We start from the raw sequence: 27704 nt of genomic DNA on the forward strand, positions 1-27704 counted from the left end.
GCAAAATGAGTGAAGAGAGAGTGATATGTTCTAATGTTTCTTGTTCATACTATCATTCAAAATTGATAATTATTTACCATCTGCTAATAGGCTATCTACCACTGAATATTGACCACTGAGGAATAACTGTAGACCAGGGGTGTCCAAACTTGGCAACTTTAAGACTTGTGGACTTCAACTCCCAGAATTCCCCAGCCACTGGCTGGGGAATTCTGGGAGTTGAAGTCCACAAGTCTTAAAGTTGCCAAGTTTGGACACCCCTGCTGTAGACTGTGGAATCCTTGATGCTCCCTGAGTTTGATTGCTTGCCTGCAGATATTTCATAACCTGGCTGACTGGGTAACATCATCAATGCTAGTGAGTGCGGGATTTGCTCCCTTTTTATGTACAGCATCATACTTTTCCATGTTGCTTGGGGGGGGGGGTATGCTTTTCCTGGTACAAGAAAAATGAAGGAACCATTTTTCTTCTTGGTCAAGGAAAATCTATACTCCCCAATGCAAGTGCTTTCTATATTATTTATTTATTTATGATTAAATTAGTAGGCTGCCCATCTCACTAATACAATGACTCTGTATAAGGAGAGAGCAAATCTTACACTCACTAGCATTAATGATGTTACTTAATCAGATGATGAAACATCTGCAAGCAAACAACTATCTCCGACAGCACCAAGGACTCTATAGGATTTGCAAAACCTGAGGGTAGAGCTAAAGGAAGGATCAGCCTAGAATCCCGAGGTAGCCATAAGTGAGCTAAGTCCAACTCCCTTGAATTCTATGGACCCCTATTTAACTCCAAGCAGATACTAACAGTTGGTGAGAAATTCCTCTGCATAAGCTGTTTAGCAATAAATCAATTAAATTGGACTTTCACATGTGGATCTGGTCTTTTGTACCTGACAGTTCAACTCTGAGCTACCTGGATTTCTTTTATTGAATATCTAGGCATTAACTAAATATGCTGCTTCTGGCTGCTTGGTGTAGTAGCAAGCAAGAGGAAATATATGAATCTAATCTATGCAGTGAATATGATAACCACTTCAAGTGAACAGGTCTTAAGGAAAATGAATTGATATGTCTGTTGGATTAAGAACCTTTGATTCATAGACTGAATCCTGTTTGCAACGTATTTTTGTCTACCTCACATAAACTGTTTCTGTTCCTAAAACTTTACCCAATGCTCACAAGGGTGTTGTATGGAAATCAAGCTCTCAGTGTAAAAGAAATAATTTTGCTGATAAGTGGCAGCACCTAACACTGCTCTGATCATTACACCACAAACTAAACTAAACCAAAAATACTGAGAGCCTACCAATTATTATTTTAATGAGTAGACAGCTGTTTTCTAAAGAGGCATCAAATATTGGTACTAACTACTGGATTTACTGCTTCTTCATAAATTTTATGGTAGACTTAGAATCAATATTTACTGAACCTATCTAGAAATAAATTTTCCTGAGAATAGCAATAGACTACACTCACAATAGTGATGCTATAATGATGTAGGTGTCTTGGAACAATGTGAAAACGGTGTTCTAGTCTTTTTTCAAAATGATTCCTCAACTTCCTGATCAAGCCTACTGACCTCATGTTCCTGATGGTTTTACCATACAAGTACTAAGCAGTTGTAATCCTGCTAAGCTTCTTGAAATCAGCAAGGCTGGCAAGATGCTGCCACTGGTTGGACTTTGCAACACCTGTCATTATTAATGGGATGTCTTAAATTAGGCTTATCAGTATGATACCTAATAGCCTTTAATTTCTAGAGCTCAGTGGATAAAGTATTCCTTAACAACAGAATGAATCAAAAGTAAGTATTTGGCAAGAGTCAAACTTTCCAGATTTTATGCAAATAAGTGGATTGATGGTTCATCCAGACTGTTAGTTTCTCTGAAATTTGTGAAAATAGAATTTTCTATATGCTGCTAACGTTTACCTATACATTATTGCTGTAAATAAGCCCTGCTGTCTGTGAATCTCGGCCACCAGCAGAAGTTAATTGGTCCTTTTTCTGAATATGTCTGCTAAAGTAATGAAAAGACTAATCTTTTCTAAATCACTTCAAGTCCAATAATTACTGATGGTGTCAAACCTTGATTAAAGAACACCAGAAAGCCTGCTGTCTTTTTGTCCTTTGTAATTATGACTAGGCATTGGATGTCATGGCTAGATAGATATTTAGTTTCCTAGCTTCTGGAACTGAATGTTCAGGGAAGAGAATCCATTCAAATGGGACAGGAGATGGAAAGAATGAGTTAGCTTCTCATGGATTTCATTTGACCAAGAATTTTCTATTATATTATTATAGTCAGTAGAAAGGCCTGTAGGAAAGTACAGCTGTTAAATATCAGTTAAAGAGGAAGCATGTCATTTACATTTTTTTCCTGCTATATGTAAGCAGCTGTTAGCTTCAAAGATTTTCAGATTGATTTGTTGATTTTTCTTGGTTCTGCTGAACCAAGCCAAACACATTTCCCAAAATCTTTCTCTGCCTCAATCTACTTATAAAATGCCATATATCAAGTTTGTGCTATAACTATATGTGACAAATAATTGAACAAATCTAATAGGGGAAAATCCTCTGCAAATTAGATCTCTGCTTAGATCTTATTAGACACATCATTTGGATGACTAAGACAGGATGTATCCTGGGTACACACTTTTTGTATTCTCATCCTATTATAATAATAAATTACAGAGCATTGGTGCAACCAGCTAGGTAAGCAGGGTAAACTTTGTTAGCATTTGCCAAAACAGCAGAGAAAATCAATGGTCCAGAGCGTACTAGAAAATTGAAAAGCATCCCAGAATGAGGCAATGGCAAATCCCTTCTGTATGGTTAGCAAAAAATAAATAAATTACATGGCCAATGCCATGTATATAAAAGTGCCAGAAGTTGGGTTTGATTTTCCAGTATTTTACATAAACCTCACTCACTTTTGCCTAGGATGAACTGAACATCAAGATGGAATTCTTGTATTCAAAGTATAAACTATTAAGAAACCTATTTGTTCAGAACATGTTCATTTTTTTTTCTTCCTTTCAATTGTCTTCAATTGTCAGAGTCTGCCTAGAAAAATCTCTCCAATTTTTTTGGCAAAGTTTTTTAGTAGTTTGCCATTGCCTCCTTCCTAGGACTGATAGAAAGTGACTAGCCCAAGGTTACTCAATTGGTTTCATGTCGAAGGCAGGACTAGAACTCACAGTCTTCCAGTTTTTACTGTGATGCCTTAACCATTACACCAAATTGGCTCTCGCCTGGAGTAGCAATTATGTAGAAAGAGAACTGAGCTTCGGGTTAAATATTTCAAAAAAAAAATTAAAAGCCACTTTTTAAATATGGGTCACAGGTTTTTAAAGATTGTTACTGGTAGTTAACACATATCTGCATTAAGCATTAAGTTAACTAAATATTATGTAGAAATTAAATTACTTTCACAGAAACATTAGGCTTTACTAACAAATTTGCATTATAACCAATTGTTGTCCAATTATTTTAAGTTTAATTTTATATAGCAACAACTTAGATTTCAGTTTAATTCACCATTTAATTCCCTCATCTATACCTAGTTTATATGTGATCAAAATTAGTAAAGTTGATTTGAAATATTGTTAAACTAGGAAGTTTTATTTTGAAAAGGTTTTATATAAAGCTTTAACACTATATCAATATATATTATACTTGTATATCATTTTTAATATAATCAAACCCCAGAGGGCTTTAATGGATCTATTTTCACACATAATCCTCTTTATGAACCAGGAATTTCAGAATAATTTCAACTATTCATATTCCAACTCATAAACATGAAAGTCAGCATGAGGCTGACGTAAACACGTGTAATCAGTATTTTTGACAAGTTTCTCTTTTCTCTAGAGACAAAATAAGAATTTTCATAAAATATATCCTTATTTCCAAGAGACTCTAAAACACTTGTTTACCTCAATTTTCACAATAGCAAGATTGTATGTTATAATATTAAATAAAATACCATAATTACAATGATGCCAATCATTTTGTTCATCTTTTCTACTATTTAGTGTTTTTTTCCCTTGATTCTAGATTCTACATTTCATTTCTTAGCTTCAAATTCAAGAGAGAAATTCAAAGCTTCAGCTTCAAAACAGATGTTGAATTCAAAGAATGTTTATAATCTCTATTACAGTATATTGACAACAGCAATGTGTTCTCAGAAGATACGGCTCCAGTTTCACAACTCTGAACATTGACTTTAGGAAAAACACAATACAGACATGCATTGTGAAAACACTTTTATTACAGGAGACATAGTACTGAAAAAGAGTTCCTTTCAAAAGATATTTTCTTCTAAGGCAAACCAAATTTCCAGCACAGAGAAAAGGTTACAAAAGCCAGTGTACAAAAATGGAATGTTTTTTCAAACAAAAAAATCAATAGCTTATTACAAGGGTTCTGCAAAACATTCAACAGAAATGTGTTTTATCTGTTGTTACACAAATAAGAACCAGTTTTTGGCTTATTAAAGTAGCCGTATCTTTAACAAGTCTTCTATGACTGCTTCAAGCCAAAGAGTTTTTTAAAGTTCTGTCTTTAAGCTTTGCACAAACTGGTTTAATAGTTTGAAGAGGGTGATTCATTTGCACTCTTCTGCATTCTGTGCACTCTTCAAAAGTAACTCTTTTGAACACTTTGCACAACTCTATTATGGAAATCCCTGCTAACATGATTGGGTCAGTCTATAGAGGTAGGCACTTCATTTCCAATGCCCACTCAAATAAATATATATCTCAAAAACAATTCACATTATTTATATTTAGCGGTGGCAATACTTCAGAGGATGCAATAGCACACTTGCAATTAAGGCAGAGTTTATCATAAGAGTACAGAAATAATGCACAGAGATAAGTGATTTAACAAACTGACAATATGAGGAGGTGGGAAAAATTACAAGAAAAGCTATCTTATTCTATATTTGCTACAACATAAAGGCTGAACATTGGCTCAGAGAGAAAGTTATTGAAAGGCCATATAACTATATCAAGACAGCTTCCTTAATATACATTAGCAGAGAAAAACAATAACTCAGAGATGATATTCTTACAAGACATTCAATACCTTTAATAATATTATATTAAACATAAAAAATATCCCTAACCAGAATTCAACAAGATCAAAACTTGGAAGTTACTCAAATTGAATTTACGGATTCAATTAGTGTTGGATATGTACTGTAATAATTTAAGAGTCAGACAAGACAGAACATTTGTTTGTCTTAAAATGCAAGATCTTACTATTGGCCTAGCAGGGTTCACATTCTGTAAGCAAGGAGATAATCGCAACTGGAATTTGTGAGAATTATTTTAGTCTCTCCCCAAAATAAGCCTCCTACTTCAGACAGACATATTGTAACAAAAGATTATTTCTTCAAAGATTTAAAAAGCTGGGTTTCTCATTTGATACATTTCTTAAGCACTGTTTCCCAATTTGACAACTCCATGAGGACTTCATGCTGATTAAGAATTTAGGGGATTTTGTTTCAACTTGGAGACCATCAAGTTGGAGAAGGCTAACATGAAGCAGCCAGATATAAAGGCAGGAACTGAGAGCTGTATGACTCGGTGGGATTCAATCCAGTAGTTGGCATAAAGTTATACATTTCTTAATGTGGATGTCTGCATCTTCCAGAATTTCTATGATTACCCTTCTATTATTCTAACAGGAATAGACCTGAGATGGATTGCACATCAGTAGCAGCAATGCATGTTATCTTAAACTCAATTCTCTGAAGACATCAACAAGGAAAATGGTAAGATCATCTCAGCTGGTATTCAAAAGAAAGAAGTCACATGGTTAGGAAATTGGGGAGGGCAAGGGGGGAATCAAGGAAGCTTCACCAAATCCTTTAGGTTTATACAATAATTTCTTACCACTTTATATTCAAGTGACCTTAAAATTAAGACAGAATGTATGATGCTTATGTTTAAATTTTTCGCCACAATTTACGCCTGAAACAAGTAAGAGATTTGTATCTTTTAGAATGTTGTCCCCATTGCCTTTTTCAATGCTTCAGAAATGCATCAGGAAGAGACTCCATCAAGTTTAAAATTCTGACTTTTGTTTTTCAGGAGCCTCCTTGTGTCACAACAGTCTACTATAAGAGAGAGTCTGCAATTACCACTGTCACTAAGCACTACACATTGCTTCACTATAAAAACCTATTAAATATATATACTTAAATATCTATAGAATATATTTAAAATTTATAATGTACAGATCTGGGCAGTTTTATATTTTAAGCAGTGATAATTTTAAATGCTCCCTCAAAAAGCAGATGTAGGAAAGAATCATATCTGTTCATTTCTTAAAACCGAGGTCTTGCAGACCTAATTTTAATACATTACTTAGAGTTGTCTGATACCTGTATTCATTTACAATCAGTGTATACAATTTTGTGCTTCATTCACAATGAGAGTTATAATAAAAGTGAATTATTTCACAAATATCAAGCTTACAAATCTATAAATATGTTTGTTTGGTAAGCAGTGCAATACAATTAACTTTCCAAGATCTCTGGAGTAAAACAACCAACAATATTTATCAAAGAAGCTATACTAAAGCAGATAGATACAAACATTGGTTCCATTGTGTAAAAAATAAGAGTTAATGTGGCTACTTCTCACTGGAAAATTTCTGTGCTCTGATATCCTGTATTAGTCTCTTTCAAAAGACAAAAGAGAGCAGAATAGGCAGTATAATGAACATAGATAGTAAATCATTTTTCTTTTAGCAATAAGTGTTTACAGTTCATGAATTCCACCAAAGGAAAAAATATTGGATTTTTTTTAAAAAATAAGCATAGCACAGTATCAAGATAACCAACTGCAAAAACTCTCAAATAATTCTTAACATGTACACACACTAATTTTACTTCTTATGAAAAATAACCAAGGAATATGCCAATGCAAATAGGAGAAAATAGGAATGCCGCAAAAAATGCCAATATGCTAGCATCCATCAGTTTAAATAATCCCAGGATACTATCCTCTTGGGAAATCAAAGCATGAAACATAATATGATTATACACAGTGATTATACAACCAAACATAAAATATTGAAAGAAAAGATAGGATGAGAAAAGGCGGCACTCAAAATCTTGAGATGTTTGTTTCCCCCGTTAGATTATGGTACACTTTTGAGTTATGCAAATCATATCTGACCAACATGAAAATAAAAATGAGAGAGGCACTGCAGTGGCATCAATGAGAGGAGATTTTTTTTCAGAATATAAATTACCCATAAAGGCAGAAGTCTAGATTTTATTTCATTTCAAGGCCACATATGTAAAAGTCCATAAATAGAAATGCTTGGAGAAATCATCTTATCTAATTTTAAGATTCCTACTTTTCTCCAGTTAGTTATTCTCTTGCTTATCAGACACTAAATCATGTAATTTAAAGAACGGAATTATAATTGCTATCTTGTTAAGACAACAAATTAATTCCAGGAACTTCCCTCATTCAATTTGCAATCATGATTTTTAGAATGTAAAAAGACATTTAGAAATGGTCTTTTGGTAGCAAGTAACTAAAAGAATGAAAAATTTACTACATGCTTAGCAAATATTTTCAAAAATATAATCTGTCCTATGGACTTTTTGATAGAAACCTGTTGATAGAAATCCCATCCCTACTAGAATATCCATTTTACTTCCAAAATAAAATCATCTGAAAAAAAGATTTTTTTTTGTGGCGTACATTAAGTATTAGTTTTGCAAGTGAAGACGAGACATAATTTATCTTGAAAGTTTCATAAAATGTGTTATCTTCAGGAGAATATATAGTAGCTTTGTCTTCTGAGTCACATGTTAACCTAACACATTAATGCTTTGTTCTTAGGCAGGTGTGTGCTGTTTCAAGAATCATTTGGTTGTACAGGTGTTGTAGTCCTCAATGTAAGAAGATAGCCAACTTAGCCTGCAAAAAGTAGCCAAACCAAAAGTTTTTTAGTAATTTCTCCATTAATTATCTGATTTATCTTATGAAAGGCAGAAAATTGTTTTTCTAAAAAGTATATTGCAGTTTCAAACGGGAATACTGTTGGCAGTAGAATATATTAATTGCAGTAACAGAAGGCATTTTGGGGGGAATAAGCAGAAATGCATATTCCTTTTTTTAAAAAATTGCATCCCTCCAACCATCTATTCTTTAATTTGTAATTTAGCTGCTGATACATGTCCTCAGACTGGAACTCACATGTAGAAAAGCTTTTGAAAATGAAAAAAAAAAGTTTACTAACTAGAAATATCTTAGCTTTTACTCCCCCATAATATGAGAGTAAAATATCCACATCACATCTGCAATTGCTTATTCCATAGCATTAAATGAAGAAAATGGGAACATTTAGTTAGATATTACAACATCCTTAAAACTGGCTTATTTTATGTAGAGGTTAATTAAAGGGACCTACACCTTAATAAACCTGTTTTACATCAGTATATCATTTTAATCCTCACAGTGAATTGTGGACTATTTCCCTAATTATTTTTTTAAACATATCCTAAACTCCATGTTCTCTGGAATGTAGAAAATATAACTAACAAGCAAAATGGAGGATGCATCCTTTAAATTCCTGAAATTGAACATTACCAGATTCAAATCCAGCTCCTCTCTTTGCCTAATTCCATCAGACTCAAATTGACCCTCCCTGGCCCCAAAACAGAGGGCAGAGGTGTCCTTGCCAGCTAACAGAACAGCCCAAGAGCAGTCCTAATAAAGGAACATAACATAGTAAGAAACTGAAACACCCCAACCTTCCATCTGCTTACTAGCTGATGACTTCAATATTCTATCTCCTTTACAATGGACTTCCCCAAATCTGCTGCTCTCCTGAAAGGGCCACTTTGCTTAATAGAACTTATCCAAGGAACATTGATGAGGACTTGCCCATCTTCCCCAACCCGGACAGCAAATCAGATCCCTATGACACGTATCAAAGGTGAACCTATGACATGTGTGCCAGATGTGGCACGTAGTGCCCTTTCTGATGGCATGTGAGGCATCATCCTAGTTCAGCTCCACAGTGCATGTGCGTGTTCCTCCTGCTGGCCAGCTGGTCTTCGGGTCTCTGCCATATATGTGCGGGGGGCATGCGAGGATCACACATGCATGCAAGGGGGCACATGTGCAGGGGGATGGGTGCAGGCAGGTAGAATGCATGCAAGGAGGGCCGCGCACATTGCATTTTGGGGGTTCAGGCGTCTGCTTTGGGCACTTGGTCCAGAAAAGCTTAGCCTTCACTGCCCTAGGATATTGCAATACATATGGTTTTGTTCTGTACTTCTGAATTTTCCATAACATCTTCAAACTACCTCAAAAATGCTGCATGTTATGTCAAAATATCTCTCCAGGCCCTTCCAAATGTTTGTAGAGTCCTTTTCTTTATTATAAATTAAGATGAACATGGCTAAAAATAAGGATATAATCATTTTACTCTAACATACCAGTCACTGTATTTTCTGGAAGTTATTAGGTTGTTTGTTTACCTGTTATGTGAGGCACGCAGCAAAACATTTTTTCACAGCATCCCTGTGGAAAGAAATGCTGATGAAGCTAAGGGTGACTAGATTTAGACAACACCAAAATATTTAGGCACAGTTTATTAGCAAAGCTACAACTGATAGGATTATGCTAAGCCCAATGATCCATATTATGACTTAAGGCAGTATATGAACCTAGGGACTACATCATTTAAACCAACCACGTTAAACAAACTCTCTATATTTCCTTTTAATCCTATCTCAAAACTCGTATCTTCCATGAAATCCTGACAAGAAGCAATCTTGATATTTATTACCCCGAAAGTCCTCAGTATCATGACTCTATATTTGTCCATTCTTTTCTTATTCAAACTATAATTGCCCAATGCTACCTATGCATACCAATCACATACCTATAGGTCTCAATATTCTTTCCTTTCTTCATCTTCCCTTGTCATAATATAGATTAAAACTTTTCAGCATTCACATTAAAACTTCTCAGCATTCACTTGTAAAACAACGCTCTATACTGATGGCAGTATTTCACTAAAACAACCATGTACCTGTTATTCCTGCCAGGAAGTATATAGTTTTTATAAGTAATTCTTGGATTTCTGGCATACAGAACAAGTTTTCATTAAGATTAGTTTGACTTTCCAACCCATATGGATCACGGAGGAAATGTGTTTGTCCCATGAACAAAATGCGGGCAATCAAGATTACCTTGCAAATGGTATGTAGGAAATGCTGTACCTAGAAAAGAAATAGCACAAATTCCTTCATTAGCAAGAACAAAGAAAATCACCTTCCTCTCACAATTCAACATTGTTAACACTCTACATTAGACATGGCTGAACTCAGATGCCGGGCAGCAGATACACAAGCACACACACACACACACACACACACACACACAGTGCACTGCAGTGCGCCAAGTTAGACCATGCTAAAATACACTTAGACTAAGCATTGCTTTAATTTTAAAATCAATTTACATATGGATGACTTCTAGGGTGGCAATGACTGACCTCAGGGACAGGGACAGGGGAAATGAAGTTCCAGCAAACAAGGGCAACGTAACTTTTTTTGTGTCGCTTTGGCCAGGGCTGATCAAGGAGATAAATGTTGTGCATTCAAGAAATGAACTTGGTCAGAACATTTGTAATATCATATATCACTGCAAGTGGAAGGATATGTAAGCAGAAATGTAAGTGTTATACGCACCCAACTATTTCTCCTATAGATTTTCATTCTATAGAGATGGTTTGAATGTTTCATTATATTGGATGAAAAGAGTTAGTGGGGATGAGAAACTATCTCAAGAAAGTAATTCATCTCCATTCACATAAAATTTGATAGTGGAACCATGGCTTATTTTATTAGATAATCAAAGAAGATCTGGGGTATCAATGTGACTGGAATTAAACACAGATGATTAATATATATTTGGTTCAACATTGCCAAACAAGGAGGTTATTCAAAGAAATAAGTAATATGTTTTCATTCAGATCCAAATTGTTTTAGGAACAATCCGATGCGCCCTAAAAAGTTGGCTTTTCCAGCAAGCCGGCCTGGCCTGTTAATTTTAACTTATTTTAAATGTAGTGTCTTTTAAATTCGGTTGTTTTTTTGGGATATGTATATAATTTTTTTAACTTTGGGATGTGTGTTTTTTTAATGTTGTACGCCGCCCTGAGTCCTCTTGGAGAAGGGCGGCATATAAATCCAAATAAACAGAAACAGGAAATCTATAAGAATGGATTTATTATTCATATGTTCTTAAATATCGTCAAATATTAATTCTAATAAAAACTGCTTTGGTGAGCTGAACATTATTAAATGTTTGAGTCATCATATTTGTATGGATGGCTGCATATCCTAATGAGTTTACAGAAAAGAAAAATGTTAAAATGAATGCAGCCTCTAAACTGATTTTCATACATGCATATGCAGGTGTATGAAATCCAATGTTAATTCATTTTCAGTTTTTTAAGAAGCTTGATAAGCAATTGAGAAAGTTTTAATGGGCTTAGAAGACCCACTGTTTTCTTTAACTAAATTACCATCCTCATATGAAAAAGGAAATTTTAATCCCCTGGATTTTCAATGCTATCACTGGGAATAGTTTTGGTATTCAAGTAGTTTTTTAAATTAAAAAAAGTTTGACTATAATAGAAAAACTATTTGATTCTCATAAAATCTTGGTTGGATTTTGATTTCTCTTTTAGCTAGGACTGAGTTGTTTTTATCCTATTAGTCTACTAAGCATATTTGGAGGATTTAGGGTAGAAGTTTAATTCTGAGACCTGTTTACAAGAAAAACTCATACTTTGGATGAGTGTAACATAAAGATTACAATAGATTTTTTAAAAGAACATAGCCGCAAACTGGTTTAGTACCTTAAACTAGGTTACTGCCTTTTAACTACTGCAAGAAGTATTTGGAAATGGCTCGTATATTCATTTGAAATCTGCTTTACTATTCAGATTTTCCCCTTCTGAATCCCACAAACTATTTGTTTAACTGGAAAACACTAAAGATTTTAAATTAACAAACTATGGTCTAATCCATGTAGGGGTTTTTCCCCTTCAAGATTTTGGAAGTGCCTTTTTTCTAGGGTTGTGGAGAATGACAGAGAGAGTGACTTGCCCAAAGTCACCCAGCTGGTTTTATACCTAAGGCTGAGTAGTCTTCTAGTTTCTAACCTGTTGCCTTTAAATATTGCCACAAACTGACTCTTTAATAAAACTTTAGAACTAAGGTTCTGTTCTGACCCCCCTTCCTCCTTTGCCCACACAGAACACACTCCGGAACAGTACAAGGGAACAAGGTTTATTGCACAAACAAACAGAAGGTTCTGTGGCAGTAAACCACCAAGACAAAACTCACAAAAACAAAACACGAAAGCAGCTATCCAGCTTGCTAGAATTCCAGACTAGAACTTCTGGCATAAGTCCTCTGTTGACTGCTGCAAAGGGCGTATGCACAGTCAACCCTTTTTATAACCTGGAGAGGAGCCTCCTGATCAGCAGCTGAGAGCTCTTATCGCCGATAATTACGCCCACGCTCCTTGCGTCTATGGGCGCGGCGGTAACGAGCGTCCAGGAACTCCCTGCTCAGTTCTGACTCACTGTCTCGTGACTCCTCCCCACTGCTCCAAGGCATGGCATCGGGAGCCCCCCTCCTCTGGCTCTCACCGCTGTTCCATGCCTCAGGCGCCTCCTGGTGGCCGACCAGACTCTCTGATCCCTGCTCAGCGTTGGAACCCTGTCCAGGGTCCCTCACCTCCTCTGGAGCCGACTCATAGGGACCCTCACTCTCGGAGTCTGGTGGCAGCAGCAACGGCGCGTGCTGGGCCACAACAGGTTCATATGCCCGGAATAACCAGGAGTTCAGATATAGAATGAGTCATAGCTCATCAGATAAGAGATCAAATGTTCATGCTATCCTGCAAATCCCTTTGCATTATATGCAAATGTGGGCATGGCTTCTCATGTGAAATCCAATGAAAACAGATACTTAGGGCAATGCCTTCAAAATTCCTAGCGGATTAGGAGAAAATAATTTGGCTTTGTTATAATACGCCTTATGTGAAAAGTATTCAAGGTCTATGAAGATATAAGAAAGGCTTTTGTTCCTAGATGCACCAGAACTTCCAATTATTGCCAAACATCTATGGAAAACAAGCCAAGAAAAATGAGGTAATACATACCATCCCAAGGCAAAGAATTGTAAAATGCAAAAGAGGATGGTAAGCCCCTTATTATGCCACTGAAAAGAAAAAGATAGTTACAACTTAGACAATAATTATTTATAAATGATTTTATTAAGACATATCAGTGACATTGTAAATTTGTTTACTTACCCAGAAAGCTGCACACAGAGTTAATATGAGGCATAACTAAAAAAAATAGAGAGAGAAAGTCTTTGAATAAGAAATGCTATCTAACCTAATAGCTGGAAATAAATAAATGGGCTAAATAAATTTATTTAAGGAAGTGTATAAACATTGCTTTAATAGTAATAGTTAATTTTGAAGTAAACAATTAAAAAGCAGGTGTGTTTGTAATTGTTCTTTATCCCCATACAACATAAACGTCTCTGGGTCAGGCCAAATCTAAGCTTTCTTTTTTGCAAGTATGTTCTTTCTAAATTCTAAATTAATTAGGAATTATACTTATGCAATATATGTATATAAAATAAGGTCAAAATATTGGGTAAAATATTTCAGCACTTTTTCCTGAAAGATTAAAACCTGTGTCCAAATACTATAGCAGCAATATTACAGAGATCCACTTACAATAACATTAAAAAGTAAGCAACAACCTAAAACGTCCCATTTGCCTCCATTGCAAAGTAAAACAAGTCCTACATCCCAATTTGCTATTATGGTTTCATGTTTATAGTATGTATATTTTAAAGATAACAATGAAGCAAATAGAGAATCTGCAAATAAGATATGTACTGTATCAAAACATTACAGAAGAACATAGTTGAAAGGGACATTGGAAGTCTTCTAGTCCAACCCTCTGCTTAGGCAGGAAACCCTATAGCCATGATGGCGAATACATGGCACCCTTGTCACAAGTGGCACGCAGACCCCTCTCTGCGGGCACACGAGCCATCTCAGCTGAGCTCCACCACGCATGCGCGCGCACCTCCCACTGGCCAGCTGATTTTCAGGTCCCTGCCGCACATGCATGGGAGGCAGGGCGAATGTGGCAGATGTACGCACATGTGTAGGGGATAGGGGGGGTCACACATGCATCATGGGGGTGGGGGGGAAATGGGAAGGTGCCTCCCCATGGCCCGTTTTGGGTCCCAGGAGGCTACAGGCAGTAGTTTCCATCCATTGCTTCTTGTCCTGCCATCAGGTGCTTTAGAAAATAGGTTGACTCCCTCTTCTTTGTGGCAACCCAAGATATTGGAACACTGCTATCATGTTACTCGTAGTCCTTCTTTTCATTAAACTAGAACAGGGGGGTCAAACTCAAGGCCCAGGGGCTGGATCCAGCCCATGGGGTGCTTAGATCTGGCCCATGGGGCTGCCCTGGAAACAGCAAAGGACCATCCCGCAGTGCCTCTGCCAGTAAAAACGGAGCTTGGAGGGCCAAATATGCCCCCCCCCCCCCGGAGCTCTGTTTTCCCTGGCAGAAGGATGCAGGAGGCCATCACAGCCAGAAATGGAGCTCAGGAGCCCGTTTTTGCTGGCAGAGCACTCAGACCACCAAAGGCGCCCCAACACAAGTGACACCGAGCTGGCCATGCCCACCCTGGATACACCCACCCAGCTTGAGATCAAACACAACCCTGATGCAGCCCTCAATGAAATCAAGTTTCACAGCCCTGAACTAGACATACCCAATTCCATCAACCATTCTTCATATATTTTAGCCTCCAGTCTACTAATCATCTTTGTTGCTCTTCTCTGCACTCTTTCTAAAGACTAAAAGTCTTTTTTACATTGTGGTGACCAAAGTTGGATGCAGCATTGGTGTAGTCTTAGCAAGTCATTATAAAGTGGTATTAATACTTCACATGATCTTCATTCTATCCCCCTGTTAATAGAGAGGGAAAGGCCTGGAAAACATTTCAGAAAATTGGGGGAAAATAGGGTTTTTTTCCATTTTTGTCCCCAAATGGGAAAAACAGAAAAAAACAGGTTTTTTTCTAGGGGTTTTCTAGGCCTTCTCTTGGCTCTAAGGGTTCCTGTCTGAGCAAAGGGTTGGGCTAGAAGACCTGCAATGCCCCTTTCAACTATGTTCTTATGTAATGTTTTGATACAGTACATATCTTATTTGCAGATTTCCTATTTGCTTCATGGCAGCTGCTGCACGCTAAAACATGCATGCTGCTTGCTAAAACATAGGTGGCAAAATTAAATCTCTTTAATTCTTTAGAGGAAGTGTATTGTTAGCTATGTCATATATGGCTTATTTTTATAAAGCTCTATGGTTTTGATTCCTTTTTTCTTACAGGTCGTCTAATTTTGATGTATGTTACTCAAGAGTCACATTATTTGAATTTAGTAGTCATATAAATCTTTGTAATAAAATATATATTCCTCCTCTTTCCATGGTCCTAAAGTGTATTGATATAGTTGTTCCCAAGTGTGGGTTGCTATGGGTTCGTCCGGGTTCAGGAGAACCTGTAGCTAATGTTATAGCTGATTCGGAGAACCTCCAAATCCCACCCAGGCTGACCCCTCCCACTCCACCCCTCTCACGCTGCCCCTCCCCTCCCAGAAGTCTCTACGCAGCCCATTTTGGATGAAAGATAAGTGCAGGGCCGGGGGAGGGGGAAAATGGGTCTCCAGAGCCCGAGGGGCAGTTTTCACCCTCCCAAAGGCTTGAGGAAAGCCTCCGGAGCCTGGGAAAGGTGAAAACGTCCCCCCTGCTGTGATGCAGGAGGGCAGCTAGGCCAGGCCCACCATGGCCACGCCCACTCAACAACTGGGCAGAGAACCCATTGCTGAAATTTTTGAAGCCCATCCCTGGTTGTTCCCCCAAGTAAAAGATTTGATACTGCCCCCACTTGTTCTTGGAATAACTTTTCATCTGAAATCTAGATGGAACTAAAAGGAGATTGTTTTTTTCCAAATTCAGCTTCTAAATAAAAGATCCCAATTATTCTTAATAACTGGATTCCCGTGGTTTGGAATGTATCTTGTATCTAAATCTTGTATATTTCTTTCAAACAACAACAAAAAAGGCAGTTTCCTATATTAAGCCTCATGTATTATAAAACCCTTAAGAACCATAGACAATTACAATAATCTATATTCATTTAGTTATGAGCAAAAGCAATTTTTAAAAAGCAAAATGGTGTTTATCTAAATTTCTTTTTAAAAATGTGGGACAACTTTTTGGGCAAAGAGATGAACTTTAAAAAAACCTGTCTCTGAGAACTATGGTGCTGGCATCATAGGGTAGTGGGACTAACTTTCTGTCATTTTAAGGAAATGATATGCCAGATATATAAACCTCTTAAAGACTGAAAGAACGTTGGTCTTACCTGAACTTTTTTTTCTGGAGAGTGGAGGGAGGGGTCACTGAAGGTTATTACAGCCTGATTGGTCCATTTGACTGAGAGAAAACTTCTTAGCCTTCGGCTTCTCCCGTTGGCTCCCAGTTTCCGCGATGTCACGGTCAGCGTCTGCATGGTGTAAGAAGACAAGGGAAAGCCGCCCAGGGCCACCCGATTCTACCCCTCCCGGACCCTGTCTATCTACCTAGGGCGGGAAAGTGACCCCTCCCTCCACTCTCCAGAAAAAAACGTTCAGGTAAGACCAACGTTCTTTTTCCAGTAGAGTGGAGGGAGGGGTCACTGAAGGGACATACCCACGCTACGTCCCAGGGAGGGAAGACTGGGTCCCAGGGGGAGGATCGGCCGCCACCCGCTGGAGCACCCTCCGCCCAAAGGACGCCTCAGCCGAGGCATAAGAGTCCAGGCGGTAGTGTTTTATGAAGGGAGTAGGGGAGGCCCAGGTGGCCGCGCGACAGATGTCCTCGAAGGGTGCCCTTGTGGCCCAGGCCGCTGAGGAGGCCGCACTACGAGTGGAGTGAGCCGTGATCCCCGAAGGGGGGGATTTTCCCGAGGCTCCGTAAGCCTCAACAATGGCCAACCTGATCCACCTCCCAATAGTTGAAGACGAGACCTTTTTACCTAAGGAGCCCGGGTGGAACGAGACAAACAGCGCCTCGGTCCTACGAATGCCCTCCGTCCGTTTTAGATAAATACGGAGGGCCCTGCGTACATCCAACCGATGCCACGCCTGTTCTCTCTCCCTTGTTGGATTGGGGCAAAAATTCGGAAGGACAATTTCCTGGGCCCTATGAAACAGGGTGTTAACCTTCGGGATGAACGAAGGATCCAAGCGCAGAACCACCCTGTCCTGGTGAATCATACAAAGGTCACTTCGTACAGAAAGGGCCCCCAATTCAGAAATACTCCTGGCCGATGTAATGGCCACTAAAAATACTACCTTCAGCGAGAGGAGGCGCATGTGAACCGACCTGAGCGGCTCAAAGGGAGAACCCGTCAGCGCCTTCAGGACGAGGGTAAGATCCCAGGTAGGGAACCTATGAACGGGAGGCGGGCGGATGTTGGCCGCCCCTTTAAGGAACCTCTTCACCAGTGGAGAGCGAGAGAGGGTAGAGGAGCCCTCTCCTCCCAATATAGTGGAAAGGGCCGCTACCTGTCACCTAAGCGTATTATGGGACAACCCGTCCTCTAATCCTTTTTGGAGAAACTCTAAAACGTCCGGAACCGTGGCCCTAGCTGGATCCACCCCCCTGGGGCTACACCACTTCGCGAAGGCCGACCAGGTGGCGTTGTAGATTCTAATTGTGGACGGTCTCCTAGCTGCCTCCAAGGTAGCTATGACCCCTGATGACAACTTCCTCCCCTTCAGTAATCCCCTTTCAAGAGCCACACGGTCAGATGCAGCCACTGCGGCTCTGGGTGAACTAAGACCCCCTGACACAGGACTACCTCTTCTGGTGGAATCCTCCAGGGGTCTGTGACCGAGAGCTGGACCAGGTCTGCGAACCATGGTCTCCTCGGCCAATATGGGGCTAATAGGATGACGTGAGCCCTCTCTGTGACTACCTTCCGAATGGTTCTGGGAATGAGGGGAAGGGGGGGGAAGGTGTAGAGGAGACCCGGAGGCCACCGGGTTCTGAGAGCATCCGCTCCTTCTGCTGCTGGAGTCTTGAATCTGGTGAAAAATCTCGGCAGTTGTGCGTTGCCGGGGGAGTCAAACAGGTCTACAAGGGGGTTGCCAAATCTGAGGCAAATCTTCCAAAACAACTCTGGGTCCAGCTGCCACTCGCCGTTGTCCAGAGTCGCCCGGCTCAACCAGTCTGCCTGGTGGTTGGACTCCCCCAAAATATGTTCCGCCGTAATGGAGGCCAAGTGTCTCTCCGCCCATAGGCCTAATGTCTGCGCCTCCCGCCACAGGGCTCGGGAGTGAGTCCCCCCTTGACGGTTGACGTGAGCTTTCGTCGCTACATTGTCCGTAAGCAGGAGGACGTGTCGCCCCTGCAGCTGGCGGTGGAAAGTCCGGAGGGCCAGTCTCGCGGCCTTGAGTTCGAGCCAATTTATATTGTGTCTGAGGTCCGAGGCAGTCCAACGTCCCTGGGCCATGTCGGACCCCATCACGGCCCCCCAGCCATAAAGGCTCGCGTCCGTCGTGACTTGTACTCTCTCTGGCTCCCAAATTGAGGCCACCTGTCGCAATGCTGGGGACATCCACCACTTGAGCGAGCATCTCACTTCTGGCGTTAAGCGAAGCGGACGTAGAGAGTTGCTCAACATTCTCCTTTGGGCTGGTATCAAGGCCCACTGGAGAGGATGCAGATGTAGACGGGCCCAGGGGACTATCCCTATACAGGATACCATCTTCCCCAGGAGTCAGGATAAGGTCAGGGTGGAAACGGACCTTTTTGTCCTGATGGACGTGATCAATTGTCTCAGACTGGTCAGGCGGTCCGGAGACAGGCGAACCCTCCCTGACTCGGAATCTATTACTGTCCCTAGATGCAGGATCTGTCTGGATGGGGATAGATGACTCTTGGGAAAGTTTACTGAGAAACCTAGTGTCTGGAGCCATTGGATGGTCAGCTGGAGGTCTGCTTTGGCTCTGGGGAGGGACCCTGCCTGCACTAGGACGTCGTCCAGGTAACACTGGAGCCTGACCGGAATGGATCTCAGGTATGCAGCCAGGGCCGCCAGGACCTTGGTGAACGTCTGAGGGGCCGAGGCCAGGCCGAATGGAAGGGCCCGGTACTGGCAATGCTGGCCTTTGTGGGAGAACCGCAGGAATTGACGGTGAGCCCGGAAAATGGGGATATGAAGATAGGCCTCCGTCAAATCTACCGAGGCCATGAAATCCCCCTTTCGAATGCCCTGCAGGATTGACTTTAGGGAGGCCATCTTGAAGCGCCTGTAAACTAGATACTGATTCAGGCGCTTCAGGTCGAGGATCGCCCTCCAACCCCCCGAGGCCTTCGGGACTACAAAGAGATTTGAATAGTAGCCCCGCCCCCTCTCCAGCTCCGGAACGACCTCCACCGCTCTGATTTCCAGAAGGTGTGAGACGGCGAGGTCCATGAGACGACGGCGTTCCGGATCTCGGGATGGGGAAAACACTCTGAAGCGTCTCGGAGGGTAGGAGAGGAACTCTAGTCTTAGGCCGTGGCGAATGGTCGCTCGGACCCACCCGTCTGATGTGATCTGGTTCCACTTGTCCGCATACAGTGTCAGACGGCCGCCTACGGGATGACTCGGGTTCGTTTGGATTGGGACTGATACCTGGAGTGGTCCTGAAACCCCTGTCTGTTGTACTGCCTGTACTGCCTGTACTGCTGGAAACGGGGCTCCTGGTCCCTGTCATAAGTCCTGAAGGAAGGCCTGCGATACGGGTGACTACGAGTTTCGGCCTTCTTGGTGGAGGTGGGCATCACCTTTTTCTTGTCTTTATTCTCCACCAAGATCGGGTCTAGGGCAGACCCAAACAGATTGGGACCCGCAAAAGGGGCAGCTATTAAATCCCATTTGGCCTTATTATCGATCTGCCAATTCCTAAGCCAAAGGAGCCGGCGTGCGGCCACAGAGGTAGCTAAGGCGCTGGAGCCAAATCGCATAGCATCCAGGGTAGCGTCGGCCGAATACTGGCAGGCCGCCATAATCTTAGTTAAATCCTGATGGATGCGATCATCCTGGATCGGGATACGATCCTGGAGTTGGCGGAGCCACATAACGGTCGTGCGATTAAAATACGAGGCGGCAGCCGCCGCCCGCATTGCCCATGCGGAAGCCTTGTAATTTTTCCGCAAGGTGAGCTCCGCCCTTTTATCTTCCGGCTTAAGCTTATCTGCCGCATCCCCCGAGACCACCGGGGAAGATGAGACCAGGGCAGCTATCGGTTGATCTATGGCCGGTAGTTGGATGGCCTGTAGGAAGGCTTTTTCCATGTTATACGCCCGCCTGTCATTGCTGCCAGGGGGAGAAAAATTTGAAGGCCTCGCCCACTGACTGGTGGCTACCTCCAGGAACAGTGAAGGGGCAGGGATCTCCTCTTTATTGGTGGCCGTGTTTGAAAACATCGCCATATCCGGATCTCTGGGCGGGGGCACCGTGGGGTCCCCCGTGCCCACCTTGGTGGTTCTTCTAGCCTTTTTCAGAAGGGGCTTAAACATGGCCTGGATAAATAGGTTGGAAGAGGTGGGCTGATCAGTAGCCGCATCCTCCTCCTCAGAGAACCCCCAGTCGTCTTGGCGACGGGCCTCCTCCCTAGAGGAGACCTCGCTCATGAGGGAAGGAGAAGAAGTTCTAGACCTGGCCCTGCTGAAGGGAGTAATCCTACTATGCCGGGAAGGTCTGTCCCTTTGAGCTATTCCCTTGGAAATGGCTGCGGAGATTAATCGTTTTAGATTTTCAGGGAGGTGTTCTAGATCCTCCTCATCCCATTCAGAATCATAGTCATGGGGAATCGAATCCCTGTGAGACCTCCTACCCCGGGAGGAGCCTGCAGAGGGGGCCTCTAGTGGGTCATTTCTATCCAAGCCCCCTGTCCCAGGGGAAGCTGGAGGTGGGGGAGAGACCCCCCGTCCTTCACTCCTAACTGATCTGGATGAAGAGGAGGAGGGAGACGAAGGGCTGAACCCCCTGTTGACAGAGGGGGAATGACAAGGAGCCTCAGATCTGGGGGATCTAGATCTAGGTCTGGGATCCCTGGCCTTCTTCTTCTCTGCCCTCTCAATGGCCTTTTCAATCGCCCTGGAACGTCTAAGCTCGTCCCTTTGAAGGGCTCTCGAGGGTCGATCCTCCGCAGAAGGCCTGGAAACTCGAGGCCTAGCTGGGGCAGTGGGGCCTGACTTATCTTCTTGGGCCTGGGGAGCCGCCGTTTGAGCGGCCTCGGATCTCGCTGCCATCGCCCCACTCACGTGTCTTGATGAAAGAGGAGTGTAGATTAGTCGCAGCCAGAAGCCTCTTGCTGGTGGGAGCGCTCAGCTTGGGCCTTGAATGCTGTTGGGAGCTGGCTAGGCCTGGAGAGCTAGGCCCGACACGTGTTCAAAATGGCCGCCGGTTGGAAATTAATGTCTTTCTCCTCAAGCGGCCGTTAAAATGGCGCGCGATCTTGCCGCTTGCCTCCCCAGTAGTTTGTTAGGCTTGCCGCTTTGAAACAAAGGATCGTGGCTCGTGTACGATCTCCGCCGGTCTTCACGCCCGGCAAGAGCCGCTGGCGCTCCGGTCTCGTCTGCGCGCCGCCGCCGAGGGCACCGCCGACCCAGTAGAGGCGGCGCGGTCGCGTTTAGAGGCTGCCGGTCTTCACGCGCGGCAAAAGGCCGCCGGCGCTGCGGCTTTAAGGCAAGCAAATCGTCTTGGGGGAGGATTTGTGAGCTGTAAGCCCCCCGGCACGCCCGAGTCACCAGGAATCAGTCGGGGGGAATAAAAGGCCCGCAGGGAGTTGGGTGGAAAGAGCGACACTCCGCGCTGCTCTCCCTGCCTATTTAGGACCGCGATGGCTTGTCCTATTGGGCACAGCTCTATTTTGATTTTAGCACTTTTAGTTAGATTTGGAATATCCAATTGACCAAATAAATTTCGAATTTTGTACTCACAATCACTCTGGGAACCAAAATTTAGTCTTTGGACCTTCTTGACTGAGAGGAAACTGGGAGCCAACGGGAGAAGCCGAAGGCTAAGAAGTTTTCTCTCAGTCAAATGGACCAATCAGGCTGTAATAACCTTCAGTGACCCCTCCCTCCACTCTACTGGAAAATACTACAATTTTGATTTTTTCTGCAAAAGCTCTTCTTTTTTTAAAATTTCTAATTTCTGCAGTGCAATTGGGAATGGAGATTTTAAAGACCAGAAAAAAGTAGCTTTGAAGCCACGTATACCCCTCTGTACAAACAATATTGAACTGAACATTCTTATTAGTCATTAAGAAATCGAAAAGAGAAATGACTTACAAGCATAACAATTGTAGCTATCAAACGAGTGGGCTCAAACATTCTTTTTAACTGTTTCATTGGTCCCATAAGAAAGACGGTACTGCAGAAGAAGAAAAAGATTAACATAACCTTCCACAAATATATAGAATAAAAATATTTCAACTTAATCACATAGCAGCAGAAATTAACAGAGTTACGTGTTTCAAGTATTACTAATGCTAATCTCATTAACACATTTGAAAGTCTTTTATCATCTACAAGTTCAAAATAAGAGCCATTTACCTTCCAAGGGAGGAGATATTCCCCAGGGTGTAAAATACTCCAAACAAGATAGCTCCTTTCTTGGGAACCCATAGTAAACATGAACCCTAAAAAAGAGAAAACGAAATAAGGAGCCTGTAAAAAATGTATATATTGTCCTGTAGATAAAAGTATAAGGGGCTATTAAATTCAGATTCTCTTATTAATTATCAGAGTCTGTTTGTTAAAGCACTAAATATTCAAATAAAGCAACTTAAGACAACATTACTATGTATAATGCACAGTCTTGTTTTCAGAGGGAACAATTATCATATAATAACAAACTCAAACTTCTTGAATGCTAATCCTTGCTTAGCCAAAATAGCATAATCCATGTACAAGTGGGTGGAGAGGGAACTTGGCTTTGAGTGAACACAGAAGATGCCCTGATCAGCCATCACAAACAGGGAGGAAATAGAAAAGAGTCTCTAGAAGGCTGAAAAAAAGTATTCTGCAGGCAGCCTCTGATTCATGCCTTCAGTTAATTATTGGGCAATTAAAGTAGTTTTCTTCAAGAAACAAAGAGGTATGGTTTGGCTAGGAAAAAATATGCTAAGATGATATACTGCAGAGTATACTTACTTGGGAGTGCACTCACTGAACTACATTTTATTTTTTGTTTGCTTATAATTTTTTTGTTTGTTGACCCTTCAGCACACAACAATAAGCATAGCATGCACTTTATCGCCCCTTCAGTATAGAGAATCCTAATTCCAGACATTAAACTTTAAAGTCTTTTAATGCTCGATAAGCAAGTTTTATTTGGACTATTTTATATGGTAATTGCAGTTTAGAATGTAGAAAATAGTAAAAAGAATGTGAAAAGAAAGGAAAAAGATATTTAGCATTAAAAATAAGAAAAACATCAAGGATATATTTGATGTGGTCTGCTTTTGTAGAGTGAAACTCGTGAATAAATGCATAGAAGCTAGGGCGTAGGATGAATTAATAAAAAGGCTAAAAGTTATAGGAATGGGTGTGGGTGTAGGGTCTGTGTATCAGTGTTATCCAATCCTTATTTTTCTCTTTTGTTAAATTAAACTGATTTCACAGCACCCTTTGGATGAATTCTTACTTTAAGAGATTGCAAGTAGTCCTAAACCTGGAAATTGTGCTATATTCTGAGTTAAATTATAAAAGTTGAAAATATATCAATTCTTATATCTCAATGCACCTGCATAGGTTTGCAACTGTTTAACTAATATAAAATTATATGGGGAATAAATCAGAACTCATTCACCAAAATACACGTTTTACTTCAGTTAGGGTATATCCATGTACAGCAGGGGTGTCAAACTCGCGGGCCGGATGCATCATGTGTTGGCCATGCCCTCCCCCATTTTAGCAAAGGGAAAAAAGTTGTGATACCTCACGTGATGACAACATGTCACAAGTTTGACGCCCCTGGTGTACAGTAACAAGTAGTTGAGAATAAGTGTCAGTACAATATTTTGCACTGTGTGTGACAAGTGTCCTAAAAGAGCAGAATTTTATGATAAGAATAGAAGAAATTAAATACTTACCACAATAGAACACACAAGTCCTATTATAAAACAAGCTATGAAGGCTTTCAGTCTGGTACTCCAGCTTAAGGTACTGGCATCAGCTATCTGGAAATATTACAAGGTAAAATAAGGATGATAAAAAAAAATCAATTCAGTTCTTGATGAATGAATCTATGAAGCTTTCTTGGCAGAGTTTTGCCACTGTCTTCTTCCACGATTGTTTTTCAATTTCCTAGTATAGCCAACTGTGCCCAGGTCTCCCATGCATTACCAAGGAGATTCTGTTTAGTTTTGTAATAAGCAAAGATCAGGGTCAAGCAACACAGTAGCTGTTGCTTTCTGTTTTCTTCCTAGCAGTTTAGTAACAGAAGGAAGTATCAAACATCTTCTTTAAAAAGTTTTAAAAATAAAATGGTTCCATTTTAAGTTTCATCCACGCTAAGGGATAGTAACACTGGACTGAGTTGTTTTACTAGTGACTTTCTCAATTCTAAAATACTCTCAATTGTTGCCTGGATTTTCTTTCCCGCTAGGCTAATAAGATTAACACTTTAACACTTCTACGCTACCAACATTCATTAAATTACTCTCTTTCTGCTATTTTACTACTTATATGCTATGCCCAACCACTGCTGGTATTAGTGTTTAGCTTAAATTTAAAATAATGCTTTTTATAATGCTAGAAGCTACCTGCTAAATACGTTTTTTGAGTTTCTAATTTTTAATTGAAAAAATAAAAAAATATCTTCCAGATAAGAGCAGTGGGGAAAACATGAGGCAGCAGTGTACACCACTTTGAATTGTACAAATAAAGGTAGGATATAAATCTAACAATGTAGTAAATTACAGTATTTTAAAGGAGTCCAAAGTAAGGCTGGTGTGTGTGTGTGTGTGTGTGTGTGTGTGTTTTAATACTATTCATTTCTAATTCCTGACAAGAAAAGATCTGTGGCTCTTTATATAAGACTGACCAAAGCTGTTAGATACCAGAATCAGTTACAATGGTTTACACCAGGGGTGTCCAAACTTGGGAACTTTAAGACTTCTGGACTTCAACTCCCAGAATTCCCCAGCCAGCCATTCTGGGAGTTGAAGTCCAGAAGTCTTAAAGTTCCCAAGTTTGGGCACCCCCGGTTTACACCAAGGTCCTCTGTTCCGGTGGGAACAGAGATTCAACCTGATTGGTCGAAGGGTCTGACAGCTCCCTATAAAAGGGCTGCTGTCAGACTGAAGCTTCACTGGATTGTACATAGTTGACTTCTGTTAATAAAGAGCTGTTGCTGCCTAAGCCTGAGTGTGCCTTTCCTTTACCCCATCTAGCAAAAGCCATTATGCTTCCAAAGCTGAAGGCTAATTGAAATCTGGGTTTTCCAGATGCCAGTCAAACTGGTTAATCATTGCTATACATTGGCTCTAATTTTTAAACAACTCCCCTGAGTAATCAAACCACAAATTTAGCCATAAGTTTCATAACTAATTTAAATTGTGAAGCCTTTCGTTGTTTGTTTGTTCCTATGCGCTTGTGCTTTGCAAATATTGCTCAGAGTGATTTGCTTGTTACTGGTACAACCTTTTCATAATTTCTTCCCCTGAGATCCTGTCCTGTTTTCAGTGCTTCAGATACCTTTTTCAGTATACCAGAGACATATTTTAAATTTGGTAAAAATTAAAACTCTTTTTTAATTCTCTAGTCACATCTATCAAAATGGGACTTTGCACTTTTTCAGTGTTTGTGAAACTATAAAGACACTCATTTCATTAAGATAAAAGTACCAAAGGAGATATGGCATATTTTCTAAGACTAAGGAGAAACAATTCTTTTAAAAAAAAAACCTATACTGTAATGTGAAAAACTAAAAATGTTGGAAGTGTAATAAAGAAACAAGTAAACACTCAAGCATTGACAGAAAAGTGTGCATATACGACTCACCCATGTTTACTCTAATCACTAATCACGATCCCTTCACATTTTTTCTGGATTTGCACAATACAGTACCTTAAACTAACTGGAGGAACTGTTTACTCAGCATGCTAGGCTAAAAGATGACTGTTAATGGTTCAAATACACCATGCTAATATAGCCATGATGTGTGGGAGCACATTGGCTTTATTTAAAATTAGGATGATCACACTAGAGTTAAAAGCATGAGAACTTTGCAGAAGGAAGAGAATGACACCTGCAAATAGGTTTTAGATTACAAGATTTCACCATATCAGCTGGAATAATGTAAATCAGATATACTGCCAGCCTAGTTAGAAAAGCTGTCAGTATCAAACAGTAAGAAACAAGACGCCGAAAAAGCTCTGGGAAAAGTAAAGGAGGAGGCGGATGGTTAGAAAGAGTTCACTTGGGGGACTACACGGAGCACTGGCGGTGGGCAGAAGCAGCAAAACACGGTGAAACAGACAAAGGAGACAGTCCAAAAGACAACACAACCTAAACGGAAGAGAACGACGACTCAGGTGGTAACTTGGCATCGCCTTAACCTGTTGAAATAAAGAGAAGCTTACCTCTGCCAGAGGTCCCGGATCCTCCGCGTCCTGTCCACCGAGAACTCGCTTTAATTTATCCATTCGTCCTGATCCAGGCACTCCCGAGTTTCGCCAGTTCCGATGTCGATTCTACGCACGCCAAACAAGCTTCTCCAGCTTCGCAAGACTACAGCTCCCAGCAGACAGAACGTTCAGATGTTCCTTAAGCTTCCGTCTTCCGCCCGGTGCCTCTCAGAGCTACTCATCCCGTCCCGCCGCTGCGATGCAGGTCGGGAAATGTAGTTGGGGTGTTTCCCACTTATGCGCGTGAAGTCAATGATCTTTTCTTCAGACGGTTTAGCGCGGTGTTTCTCAACGTCAGCAACTGTAAGATGTGTGGACTTCAACTCCCAGCATGCTAACACGTGAATTCTAAGTGCCGGAGTCTGCATTTTAAAGTTGCTGAGGTTGACAAACACTGGTTTGTCTGATGCGGCTTTGCTTGTAAGAGGAAATGGGTACACTGTACTGTATATGTTCTGGACTATAATTGAGCGCATTTATTTTGACTGCTTTGGTTAGACAAAGTTTATGATAAAGAGAATAAGCTTTATGTTTTATATGAATTGAAGGTTAATTGCAGAATCCTGTGAGAGCTATATATGGAAGAATAAATTGAGGTGTTAGAAATTGTCAAAAATGTATAAGGGAATATTGGAAGTACAACTGTAAAAAGGATACATTTGATCATCTCTGATGGACTTGTGATAAACTAAGAATATACTGGGATCAAATTTTAGCACCTGCCTCCAAAAGTTGTGGATGCTTCATCACTGGATTTTGGAATTAAAGTACAGTATTAAAAATATGTCAGCAGGTATACGGAAAAGGGTTTTTCTTCTAGGTTTGACAGGAGATACTGCTGGAAAGGCAATGGGAAAGAACATT

At 40.9% G+C, this 27704-nt stretch overlaps 1 protein-coding gene across 1 annotated transcript; it reads right to left on the bottom strand.

The window, feature by feature from the left end:
* Window positions 1–4259: 4259 nt before the first annotated feature.
* On the bottom strand, window positions 4260–27162 carry SFT2D2 (SFT2 domain containing 2). Its single transcript, XM_081953293.1, has 10 exons — window positions 26796–27162; window positions 24303–24389; window positions 22762–22847; window positions 22498–22579; window positions 13383–13418; window positions 13230–13288; window positions 10241–10270; window positions 9524–9566; window positions 7491–7955; window positions 4260–7459 (listed from the first exon to the last, which is right to left on the bottom strand). The coding sequence occupies exons 1-8, from the start codon at window positions 26856–26858 to the stop codon at window positions 9527–9529; spliced, it is 483 nt and encodes a 160-aa protein (XP_081809419.1). The 5' UTR covers window positions 26859–27162; the 3' UTR covers window positions 4260–7459; window positions 7491–7955; window positions 9524–9526.
* Between the last annotated feature and the right edge of the window lie 542 nt (window positions 27163–27704).

This window comes from Natrix helvetica, assembly GCF_964273705.1.
Source record: "Natrix helvetica genome assembly, chromosome: 4".
In the NCBI taxonomy this organism is placed as follows: domain Eukaryota; kingdom Metazoa; phylum Chordata; class Lepidosauria; order Squamata; family Natricidae; genus Natrix; species Natrix helvetica.

Bases quoted from the DNA above. Each gene is read 5' to 3' on its own strand.
- SFT2D2 (XM_081953293.1), bottom strand. From the start codon at position 26,858: ATGGATAAATTAAAGCGAGTTCTCGGTGGACAGGACGCGGAGGATCCG. The intron at 13,289-13,382 runs GTAAGTAAACAA...TTTTCTTTTCAG, and splicing joins CTCTGTGTGCAGCTTTCTGG to TGGCATAATAAGGGGCTTAC. The intron at 10,271-13,229 runs GTATGTATTACC...TTTCTTTTCTAG, and splicing joins CAATTCTTTGCCTTGGGATG to GTACAGCATTTCCTACATAC.